Here is a 12,741-nt window from a genome sequence, read left to right as displayed (position 1 = left end):
CAGTCACTGACACACAGTCACAGACAGACACTCACAGACACTGACACACAGTCACAGACAAACACTCACACACAGTCACAGACAGACACTCACAGTCACTGACACACAGTCACAGACAAACACTCACACACAGTCACAGACAGACACTCACAGACACTGACACACAGTCACAGACAGACACTCACAGACACTGACACACAGTCACAGACAGACACTCACAGACACTGACACACAGTCACAACAGACACTGACACACAGTCACAGACAGACACTCACAGACACTGACACACAGTCACAACAGACACTGACACACAGTCACAGACAGACACTCACAGACACTGACACACAGTCACAACAGACACTCACACACAGTCACAGAAAGACACTCACACAGTCACAACAGACACTCACAGTCACTGACACACAGTCACAACAGACACTCACAGTCACTGACACACAGTCACAACAGACACTCACAGTCAATCACAGACAGTCACAGACAAACACTCACAGTCACTCACACACAGTCACAGTCATAGATACTCACACACACGTACAGTCACAGACAATAGCAGACTCTCACAGATAGTCACAGACACACATACACACAGAGACACTCACAGACACAGTCAGTCAGTCAGAACAGACTGCACTATGGCAGTGACACTGAAGACACACTCAGTCAGTCAGAACAGACTGCACTATGGCAGTGACACTGAAGACACACTCAGTCAGTCAGAACAGACCGCACTATGGCAGTGACACTGAAGACACAGTCAGTCAGAACAGACTGCACTATGGCAGTGACACTGAAGACACACTGTGTCAGTCAGAACAGACTGCACTATGGCAGTGACACTGAAGACACAGTCAGTCAGTCAGAACAGACTGCACTATGGCAGTGACACTGAAGACACACTGTGTCAGTTAGAACAGACTGCACTATGGCAGTGACACTGAAGACACAGTCAGTCAGAACAGACTGCACTATGGCAGTGACACTGAAGACACACTGTGTCAGTCAGAACAGACTGCACTATGGCAGTGACACTGAAGACACACTGTGTCAGTCAGAACAGACTGCACTATGGCAGTGACACTGAAGACACACTGTGTCAGTCAGAACAGACTGCACTATGGCAGTGACACTGAAGACACAGTCAGTCAGAACAGACTGCACTATGGCAGTGACACTGAAGACACACTGTGTCAGTCAGAACAGACTGCACTATGGCAGTGACACTGAAGACACACTGTGTCAGTTAGAACAGACTGCACTATGGCAGTGACACTGAAGACACAGTCAGTCAGAACAGACTGCACTATGGCAGTGACACTGAAGACACACTGTGTCAGTTAGAACAGACTGCACTATGGCAGTGACACTGAAGACACAGTCAGTCAGTCAGAACAGACTGCACTATGGCAGTGACACTGAAGACACACTGTGTCAGTCAGAACAGACTGCACTATGACAGTGACACTGAAGACACACTGTGTCAGTTAGAACAGACTGCACTATGGCAGTGACACTGAAGACACACTGTGTCAGTTAGAACAGACTGCACTATGGCAGTGACACTGAAGACACACTGTGTCAGTCAGAACAGACTGCACTATGGCAGTGACACTGAAGACACACTGTGTCAGTTAGAACAGACTGCACTATGGCAGTGACACTGAAGACACAGTCAGTCAGAACAGACTGCGCTATGGCAGTGACACTGAAGACACACTGTGTCAGTCAGAACAGACTGCACTATGGCAGTGACACTGAAGACACACTGTGTCAGTTAGAACAGACTGCACTATGGCAGTGACACTGAAGACACAGTCAGTTAGAACAGACTGCACTATGGCAGTGACACTGAAGACACACTGTGTCAGTTAGAACAGACTGCACTATGGCAGTGACACTGAAGACACAGTCAGTCAGAACAGACTGCACTATGGCAGTGACACTGAAGACACACTGTGTCAGTCAGAACAGACTGCACTATGGCAGTGACACTGAAGACACACTGTGTCAGTTAGAACAGACTGCACTATGGCAGTGACACTGAAGACACACTGTGTCAGTCAGAACAGACTGCACTATGGCAGTGACACTGAAGACACACTGTGTCAGTTAGAACAGACTGCACTATGGCAGTGACACTGAAGACACAGTCAGTCAGAACAGACTGCACTATGGCAGTGACACTGAAGACACATTGAGTCAGTCAGAACAGACTGCACTATGACAGTGACACTGAAGACACACTGTGTCAGTCAGAACAGACTGCACTATGGCAGTGACACTGAAGACACACTGTGTCAGTCAGAACAGACTGCACTATGGCAGTGACACTGAAGACACACTGTGTCAGTCAGAACAGACTGCACTATGACAGTGACACTGAAGACACAGTCAGTCAGAACAGACTGCACTATGGCAGTGACACTGAAGACACAGTCAGTTAGAACAGACTGCACTATGACAGTGACACTGAAGACACAGTCAGTCAGAACAGACTGCACTATGGCAGTGACACTGAAGACACACTCAGTCAGTCAGAACAGACTGCACTATGGCAGTGACACTGAAGACACACTGTGTCAGTTAGAACAGACTGCACTATGGCAGTGACACTGAAGACACAGTCAGTCAGAACAGACTGCACTATGGCAGTGACACTGAAGACACACTGAGTCAGTCAGAACAGACTGCACTATGGCAGTGACACTGAAGACACACTGAGTCAGTCAGAACAGACTGCACTATGGCAGTGACACTGAAGACACAGTCAGTCAGAACAGACTGCACTATGGCAGTGACACTGAAGACACACTGTGTCAGTCAGAACAGACTGCACTATGGCAGTGACACTGAAGACACATTGAGTCAGTCAGAACAGACTGCACTATGGCAGTGACACTGAAGACACACTGTGTCAGTCAGAACAGACTGCACTATGGCAGTGACACTGAAGACACACTGTGTCAGTCAGAACAGACTGCACTATGGCAGTGACACTGAAGACCGTTCCCTGTTGTGAATGTGAGACACGCTGCCTCTTCTGGTGGATCACCACCTTTAGACGCGGTCTTCATCGCCATGTGGAGAGCTGGACTCCCCAGCATGTACACCCTGTCCAGACAGAGAAACAGGCGTGGCCTGGTCACGTAGCGTCAATGGACGATGGCCGGTTCCCCAAAGGATCTCCTTCACGGAGAACTGGTACAGGGAAAACCTGCAGCCAGGCCCCAGCTGCGCTATAGAAACGTCTGCAAAAGAGACCCGAAGGTCTTGGACGTCGATCTGAACACCTGAGAAGCTGCAGCCTGAGAACTATCGGCTTGGAGGCAGACGGTACAGAAAGACCTGTCCAAGTTTGAAGATACGCAGAGAGGCTGAGGAGACGGCCCAAAGCCAGACAGACAGACCGCTGTCAGAATTCACGTGTGCGCAGTGTGGGAGGGACCGTCACTCCTGAATTGACCTGTCCAGCCACACCTGACTGCATCAGTCACCACCCAGTGCATGACAGTCACCACACTGACCATAGCCACACCTGACTGCACCACACCACACACTGACCATCAGCCACACCTGACTGCACCTCACACTGACCATCAGCCACACCTGACTGCACCTCACACTGACCATCAGCCACACCTGACTGCACCTCACACTGACCATTAGCCACACCTGACTGCACCTCACACTGACCATCAGCCACACCTGACTGCACCTCACACTGACCATCAGCCATACCTGACTGCACCTCACACTGACCATCAGCCACACCTGACTGCACCTCACACTGACCATCAGCCACACCTGACTGCACCTCACACTGACCATCAGCCACACCTGACTGCACCTCACACTGACCATCAGCCATACCTGACTGCACCTCACACTGACCATCAGCCACACCTGACTGCACCACACACTGACCATCAGCCACACCTGACTGCACCTCACACTGACCATCAGCCACACCTGACTGCACCTCACACTGACCATCAGCCACACCTGACTGCACCTCACACTGACCATCAGCCACACCTGACTGCACCTCACACTGACCATTAGCCACACCTGACTGCACCTCACACTGACCATTAGCCACACCTGACTGCACCACACACTGACCATCAGCCACACCTGACTGCACCTCACACTGACCATCAGCCACACCTGACTGCACCTCACACTGACCATCAGCCACAGCTGACTGCACCTCACACTGACCATCAGCCACACCTGACTGCACCTCACACTGACCATCAGCCACACCTGACTGCACCTCACACTGACCATCAGCCACACCTGACTGCACCTCACACTGACCATCAGCCACAGCTGACTGCACCTCACACTGACCATCAGCCACACCTGACTGCACCTCACACTGACCATAGCCACACCTGACTGCACCTCACACTGACCATTAGCCACACCTGACTGCACCTCACACTGACCATAGCCACACCTGACTGCACCTCACACTGACCATCAGCCACACCTGACTGCACCTCACACTGACCATTAGCCACACCTGACTGCACCACACACTGACCATCAGCCACACCTGACTGCACCTCACACTGACCATAGCCACACCTGACTGCACCTCACACTGACCATTAGCCACACCTGACTGCACCTCACACTGACCATAGCCACACCTGACTGCACCTCACACTGACCATCAGCCACACCTGACTGCACCTCACACTGACCATCAGCCACACCTGACTGCACCTCACACTGACCATCAGCCACACCTGACTGCACCTCACACTGACCATTAGCCACACCTGACTGCACCTCACACTGACCATCAGCCACACCTGACTGCACCTCACACTGACCATCAGCCACACCTGACTGCACCTCACACTGACCATAGCCACACCTGACTGCACCTCACACTGACCATTAGCCACACCTGACTGCACCTCACACTGACCATCAGCCACACCTGACTGCACCTCACACTGACCATCAGCCACACCTGACTGCACCTCACACTGACCATCAGCCACACCTGACTGCACCTCACACTGACCATCAGCCACACCTGACTGCACCTCACACTGACCATTAGCCACACCTGACTGCACCTCACACTGACCATCAGCCACACCTGACTGCACCTCACACTGACCATCAGCCACACCTGACTGCACCTCACACTGACCATCAGCCACACCTGACTGCAGAAGAAGATGACTGTGCCCCGCCTTCCCATGCCGGATCTTAGACACGGTGATTATATATCTCAGCTTACTTTTGTTGAAATTCATGATCACGTTTAAACTTCTAGCTGAGGTGACATCCGTATCAGAACAGGACTTTACATCCGATCTTCTTGCCCTGTTCATCCATAACTGTGTTGTATTGTGACATGTTCCAAATGATGGTGACACCTGTCACACACTTAGAATGTACATGTTCTGTTCATCCATAACTGTGTTGTATTGTGACATTTTCCAAATGATGGTGACACCTGTCACACACTTAGAATGTACATGTTCTGTTCATCCATAACTGTGTTGTATTGTGACATGTTCCAAATGGAATGTTGTTTGGACACGGCGATTATGGTCACTGCCACGATGGCCGTGACAGGCTGTGGGGTCTTGACCCATGACCCCATTACCTGTGAACTAACCCCCCTTCCCCCCCCCCCCCCCCCCCCGCCACGTGACGTGTCAGCTATGAAATCTTGACCCATGACCTCAGTACCTGTGAACTAACCCCCCCCTCCCCCCACGTGACGTCAGGCCGCCTGGCGGTGAGTGTGGAGGACGGGAAGAGGGACGACGGGCTGATCGACCACGTGTTCACCTTCGGGGGGCGGGGCTTCAGCGTGCACAACGCCAACAACTTCGACACGCCCACCGCCATCGTGGACAGCATCGAGCAGGTCACCAAGCAGTACTTCCCCTCGCTCTTCAACACCGCCTACCTCGCCGACACCTCCACCCCCCAGTCCGACAGGGAGGCCACCTCGCCTTTCTTGGTCAGTACACTAGGGGGAATGATAAGAGGGGGGGTTGGGGGGGGGGAGAGATTTGGGTGGGGAGGGGTCACCTTGCCTCTTCAACACCGCCTACCTCACCAACAGCACGGTATGACCAGAGGGAGGAAGGGAGACTGAGGGAGAGGAGGGGAGGGGAGAGTGAAGACTGCACAAAGTTGGAGCTTACTTCACTGATGATCAGTCAGTGACTGATTGATTGATTCACTGATGATCAGTCAGTGACTGATTGATTGATTCACTGATGATCAGTCAGTGACTGATTGATTGATTCACTGATGATCAGTCAGTGACTGATTGATTAATTCACTGATGATCAGTCAGTGACTGATTGACTGAAGGATCAACACTGTGTACCAACACACAGTCTGCACCAAGGACCTTTCTATCAAAATCAAACACGGACACACACACACACACACACACCGTACAACACACACACACATACCCCCTCCCCCTTCCCCACCCCACACACCCCCTCAGCCCTCCTGTGTGTGTATGTGCACGTGCCGACTGCAGGGTCCCAACCTGTCAGCCATGGAGGTGGGGGAGTTTGACGGCAAGACCGTGGTCTTCTTCGGCGGGGGGTCTTCGGGCATCCTGTACGTGTACATGCTGGCGCCGGACGCCGTGTGCCCGCAGCCCTATTTCCACAGCATCCACCGGAGGGGCACGACCTTCACCCCGTGGGACCAGGCCTACCAACAGGGCAACATGGGCGATATCGGCATCAACGACATCAAGTCAGTCAGGCCTGTCCTGTCCTGTGCTGTGGTGTGCTGTGGTGTGCTGTGGTGTCGTATCGTATCGTATCGTTTTGTGTAATGCATCGTGTCGTGTCGTGTCGTGTCGTGTCGCGTCGCGTCGCACGACACGTGTCGTATCGTGTCATATCGTGTTGTATCGTATCGTTTTGTGTCGCATCGTGCAATATCGCATCGTGTCGTGTCGTGTCGTGTCTAGTCATCTCAAGTCATGTACTTACTGCCCATCCCACCGCACAGGGGTCACTTCAGGGCTGACCGATCCCCCTCCCCCATCCCCCTATCCCCTCCCCTCCCGTAACTTGTTGAACCCAGTGTCAGAGAACACAGCACAATGTTTAACGGTCAGTCAAAACAACGTCACAACGTCCATTTCACTCCCGTCTCCTTCAATCCACGTCAATTCTGAATTCAGTTAAAACTTATCTAGAAAAAACATATTTTAAAAAAAGCGTAATAAGACCATTCAACCCAGGTCTCTTTCAGTTTACATCAATTTCAAATCCAGTAAAGTCATTAAAAAAAAAAAAGACAAAAAAAAGACCACTCAACCCAAATCTGTTTCAGTTTACGTCAATTTTGAATCCAGTCAGAACATTAAAAACAATAACAACAACAACTACTACTACTACTACTACTACTACTACTACTACTACTACTACTACAGATGATGATGATGATGATGAGAATACATAACGTAAAAAGACCTATCCACCCAAGCCTGTGTTCAATACACGATGTATGAAAGGATTTTGGCTGTGACAAAACTGTTGACGTCTTGAACTGTGCAGTGTAGACCTACGTGAAGAACGCTATGACAAAAGTGTACTGACGTGCTGAACTCGTACTGCTACGTGAAGAACGCTATGACAAATGTGTACTGACGTGTTGAACTCTTACTGCTACGTGAAGAACGCTATGACAAAAGTGTACCGACGTGTTGAACTCTTACTGCTACGTGAAGAACGCTATGACAAAAGTGTACTGGCGTGTTGAACTCTTTCTGTTACGTGAAGAACGCTATGACAAAAGTGTACTGACGTGTTGAACTCTTTCTGTTACGTGAAGAACGCTATGACAAAAGTGTACTGACGTGTTGAACTCTTACTGCTACGTGAAGAACGCTATGACAAAAGTGTACTGGCGTGTTGAACTCTCCTGCTACGTGAAGAACGCTATGACAAAAGTGTACTGCCACGTGAAGAACGCTATGACAAAAGTGTACTGACGTGTTGAACTCTTACTGCCACGTGAAGAACGCTATGACAAAAGTGTACTGACGTGTTGAACTCTTACTGCCACGTGAAGAACGCTATGACAAAAGTGTACTGACGTGTTGAACTCTTCCTGCTATGTGAAGAACGCTATGACAAAAGTGTACTGCTACGTGAAGAACGCTATGACAAAAGTGTACTGGCATGTTGAACTCTTTCAGCTACGTGAAGAACGCTATGACAAAAGTGTACTGACGTGTTGAACTCTTTCTGTTGCGTGAAGAACGCTATGACAAAAGTGTACTGCTACGTGAAGAACGCTATGACAAAAGTGTACTGACGTGCTGAACTCTTACTGCTACGTGAAGAACGCTATGACAAAAGTGTACTGACGTGTTGAACTCTTTCCAGGTACGTGAAGAACTCTATGACAAAAGTGTACTGCCACGTGAAGAACGCTATGACAAAAGTGTACTGACGTGTTGAACTCTTACTGCTACGTGAAGAACGCTATGACAAAAGTGTACTGGCGTGTTGAACTCTCCTGCTACGTGAAGAACGCTATGACAACAGTGTACTGACGTGCTGAACTCTTTATGTTACGTGAAGAACGCTATGACAAAAGTGTACTGACGTGTTGAACTCTTACTGCTACGTGAAGAACGCTATGACAAAAGTGTACTGGCGTGTTGAACTCTCCTGCTACGTGAAGAACGCTATGACAAAAGTGTACTGCCACATGAAGAACGCTATGACAAAAGTGTACTGACGTGTTGAACTCTCCTGCTACGTGAAGATCGCTATGACAAAAGTGTACTGCCACGTGAAGAACGCTATGACAAAAGTGTACTGACGTGTTGAACTCTTACTGCCACGTGAAGAACGCTATGACAAAAGTGTACTGCAACGTGAAGAACGCTATGACAAAAGTGTACTGACGTGCTGAACTCTTTCCAGGTACGTGAAGAACACCAACCTGGCCCCCACCCTGATAGTGGCCTCTTCCACCAGCAACAGTGTCTCCTTCTACAGCGTGGTGGAGGCTCCCTTCGGCACCGTCACCAAGTGATCTGACGTCATCACACTATGACGTCACGGCCCCCACGCCTCACGCACTGAATCAGTTTTGTGACCCCGTGAAAGGTCACCGATGATTCGGTGTGCGTTGTTTGTTTCCTACTTTCCCCTTCCTTGTCACGGTGCATAGTTCTTTCCCCTTCCTTGTCACGGTGCATAGTTCTTTCCCCTTCCTTGTCACGGTGCATGGTTCTAACCAAACAGTTTTCCCCTTCCTTGTCACGGTGCATAGTTCTAACCAAACAGTTTTCCCCTTCCTTGTCACGGTGCATGGTTCTAACCAAACAGTTTTCCCCTTCCTTGTCACGGTGCATGGTTCTAACCAAACAGTTTTCCCCTTCCTTGTCACGGTGCATAGTTCTTTCCCCTTCCTTGTCACGGTGCATGGTTCTAACCAAACAGTTTTCCCCTTCCTTGTCACGGTGCATAGTTCTAACCACATAGTTTTCCCCTTCCTTGTCACGGTGCATAGTTCTAACCACATAGTTTTCCCCTTCCTTGTCACGGTGCATAGTTCTAACCACATAGTTTTCCCCTTCCTTGTCACGGTGCATAGTTCTAACCACATAGTTTTCCCCTTCCTTGTCACGGTGCATAGTTCTAACCACATAGTTTTCCCCTTCCTTGTCACGGTGCATAGTTCTAACCACATAGTTTTCCCCTTCCTTGTCACGGTGCATGGTTCTAACCACATAGTTTTCCCCTTCCTTGTCACGGTGCATGGTTCTAACCACATAGTTTTCCCCTTCCTTGTCACGGTGCATGGTTCTAACCAAACAGTTTTCCCCTTCCTTGTCACGGTGCATAGTTCTTTCCCCTTCCTTGTCACGGTGCATAGTTCTTTCCCCTTCCTTGTCACGGTGCATAGTTCTTTCCCCTTCCTTGTCACGGTGCATAGTTCTAACCAAACAATTTTCGAGTGAGAGTATTGTTCGATAAACAATATTTGGTTGAAAATTCTTCTTTACTGTGACTCATTTTGTACGCATGCGAAAACTCTGTGTGTGTGTGTGTGTGTGTGTGTGTGTGTGTGTGTGTGTGTGTGTGTGTGTGTGTGTGTGTGTGTGTGTTCGCGCGCGCGCGCATGCTTGCGCGTTTGTGTGTGAGAGAGAGACAGAGAGAGAGATCTATCGTAAGAGAGTTGGGTATGTTCTCTCTATAAACACAGCAGGTTTTGAAGTCGCATTCTGTCCATGTGACGAAGAAGACAAAGAAAGTGACATGGGCACTTCAACATGACTTGGAAGTGGACCTGTACTGATACCATGGTGGGCCTGTACTGATGCCATGGTGGGCCTGTACTGATGCCATGGTGGGCCTGTACTGGTGCCATGGTGGACCTGTACTGATGCCATGGTGGGCCTGTACTGATGCCATGGTGGACCTGTACTGATGCCATGGTGGACCTGTACTGATGCCATGGTGGACCTGTACTGATGCCATGGTGGTCCTGTACTGATGCCATGGTGGGCCTGGTGGACCTGTACTGATGCCATGGTGGACCTGCACTGGTGCCATGGTGGACCTGTACTGATGCCATGGTGGGCCTGTACTGATGCCATGGTGGGCCTGGTGGACCTGTACTGATGCCATCGTGGGCCTGTACTGATGCCATGGTGGTCCTGTACTGATGCCATGGTGGGCCTGGTGGACCTGTACTGATGCCATGGTGGACCTGCACTGGTGCCATGGTGGACCTGTACTGATGCCATGGTGGGCCTGTACTGATGCCATGGTGGACCTGCACTGGTGCCATGGTGGACCTGTACTGATGCCATGGTGGGCCTGTACTGATGCCATAGTGGACCTGTACTGACGCCATGGTGGTCCTGTACTGATGCCATGGTGGACCTGTACTGATGCCATGGTGGTCCTGTACTGATGCCATGGTGGGCCTGGTGAACCTGTACTGATGCCATGGTGGACCTGCACTGGTGCCATGGTTGACCTGTACTGATGCCATGGTGGGCCTGTACTGATGCCATGGTGGACCTGCACTGATGCCATGGTGGGCCTGTACTGATGCCATGGTGGGCCTGTACTGATGCCATGGTGGACCTGTACTGATGCCATGGTGGGCCTGTACTGATGCCATGGTGGACCGGTACTGGTGCCATGGTGGACCTGTACTGATGCCATGGTGGGCCTGGTGGACCTGTACTGATGCCATGGTGAACCTGTACTGATGCCATGGTGGACCTGTACTGATGCACTGATGCCATGGAACTGATCACTGCTAATTCCAGCCCAGAATAACTGAACTGTTTCTTTGGCTGGAAAACAGTCAGCTACAACAACAAAAACGAAACAACAATAACCAAAAAAACAACAACAAAAAACGGAGGGTACAGATGAAAATATGGAAGGAGATACATGCACTCAGTTTTCAGTGACTGCTGCGAAGGTCCATGAAAAAAGCTTCCGTTGTCTGTATCGGCCGTCCTGTCTTTCCGCTCTTTCAACCTTCCCCGAGCAAAGTCCAGTTCCCAGTCACATGTGGGCGGAGTAAGGTTATCGGAACAAAGTGCCCTTCTGAAACGGGGCCTGGAACCCTGATCACTGGGGAACGCTAAACCACAAGGCCAACGCCTGGCCGATTCTCACACGGCGCCACAAACACTGGACATTTGCTGATACTCCGGCCGACCGCCAGACTGAAGACAGCAATGCCACCGCGTTCACCACAAAACCCGTTCATGAAAGAAAAACAACTGCAAACCTAACCGTTAAGGTCCTTAATGTACATCAAACTTGGCTAAACACCTGACTTGATGACAGTATCCTAACCGTTAAGGTCCTTAATGTACATCAAACTTGGCTAAACACCTGACTTGATGACAGTATCCTAACCGTTAAGGTCCTTAATGTACATCAAACTTGGCTAAACATCTGACTTGATGACAGTATCCTAACCGTTAAGGTCATTAATGTACATCAAACTTGGCTAAACAGCTGACTTGATGACAGTATCCTAACCGTTAAGGTCCTTAATGTACATCAAACTTGGCTAAACAGCTGACTTGATGACAGTATCCTAACCGTTAAGGTCCTTAATGTACATCAAACTTGGCTAAACAGCTGACTTGATGACAGTATCCTAACCGTTAAGGTCCTTAATGTACATCAAACTTGGCTAAACAGCTGACTTGATGACAGTATCCTAACCGTTAAGGTCCTTAATGTACATCAAACTTGGCTAAACAGCTGACTTGATGACAGTATCCTAACCGTTAAGGTCCTTAATGTACATCAAACTTGGCTAAACAGCTGACTTGATGACAGTATCCTAACCGTTAAGGTCCTTAATGTACATCAAACTTGGCTAAACACCTGACTTGATGACAGTATCCTAACCGTTAAGGTCCTTAATGTACATCAAACTTGGCTAAACATCTGACTTGATGACAGTATCCTAACCGTTAAGGTCCTTAATGTACATCAAACTTGACTAAACAGCTGACTTGATGACAGTATCCTAACCGTTAAGGTCCTTAATGCACATCTAACGTGGCTAAACACCTGACTTGATGACAGTATCCTAACCGTTAAGGTCCTTAATGCACATCTAACTTGGCTAAACACCTAACTTGATGACAGTATCCTAACCGTTAAGGTCTTTAATGCACATCTAACTTGGCGAAACAACTGACT

At 49.6% G+C, this 12,741-nt stretch overlaps 1 protein-coding gene across 1 annotated transcript in view; it reads left to right on the top strand.

Annotated features, from left to right (window-relative positions):
• The window catches only part of LOC143297141 (uncharacterized), a gene marked incomplete at its 3' end in the record, with an annotated part of 19,174 nt that extends 12,506 nt beyond the window's left edge, over positions 1-6,668 (top strand). Inside the window, exons 9-11 of the mRNA XM_076609317.1 lie at positions 3,139-3,286; positions 5,738-6,017; positions 6,555-6,668. Coding sequence (XP_076465432.1) covers positions 3,139-3,286; positions 5,738-6,017; positions 6,555-6,668 — 542 coding nt within the window. The remainder of the gene's footprint in view (positions 1-3,138; positions 3,287-5,737; positions 6,018-6,554) is intronic.
• Positions 6,669-12,741: the final 6,073 nt, after the last annotated feature.

The sequence above is a fragment of the Babylonia areolata genome, chromosome 22 (genome assembly GCF_041734735.1).
Source record: "Babylonia areolata isolate BAREFJ2019XMU chromosome 22, ASM4173473v1, whole genome shotgun sequence".
NCBI lineage: Eukaryota > Metazoa > Mollusca > Gastropoda > Neogastropoda > Buccinidae > Babylonia > Babylonia areolata.
Note: the sequence above shows the minus strand (reverse complement) of the source record. Positions and strands in the feature narration are given on the sequence as shown.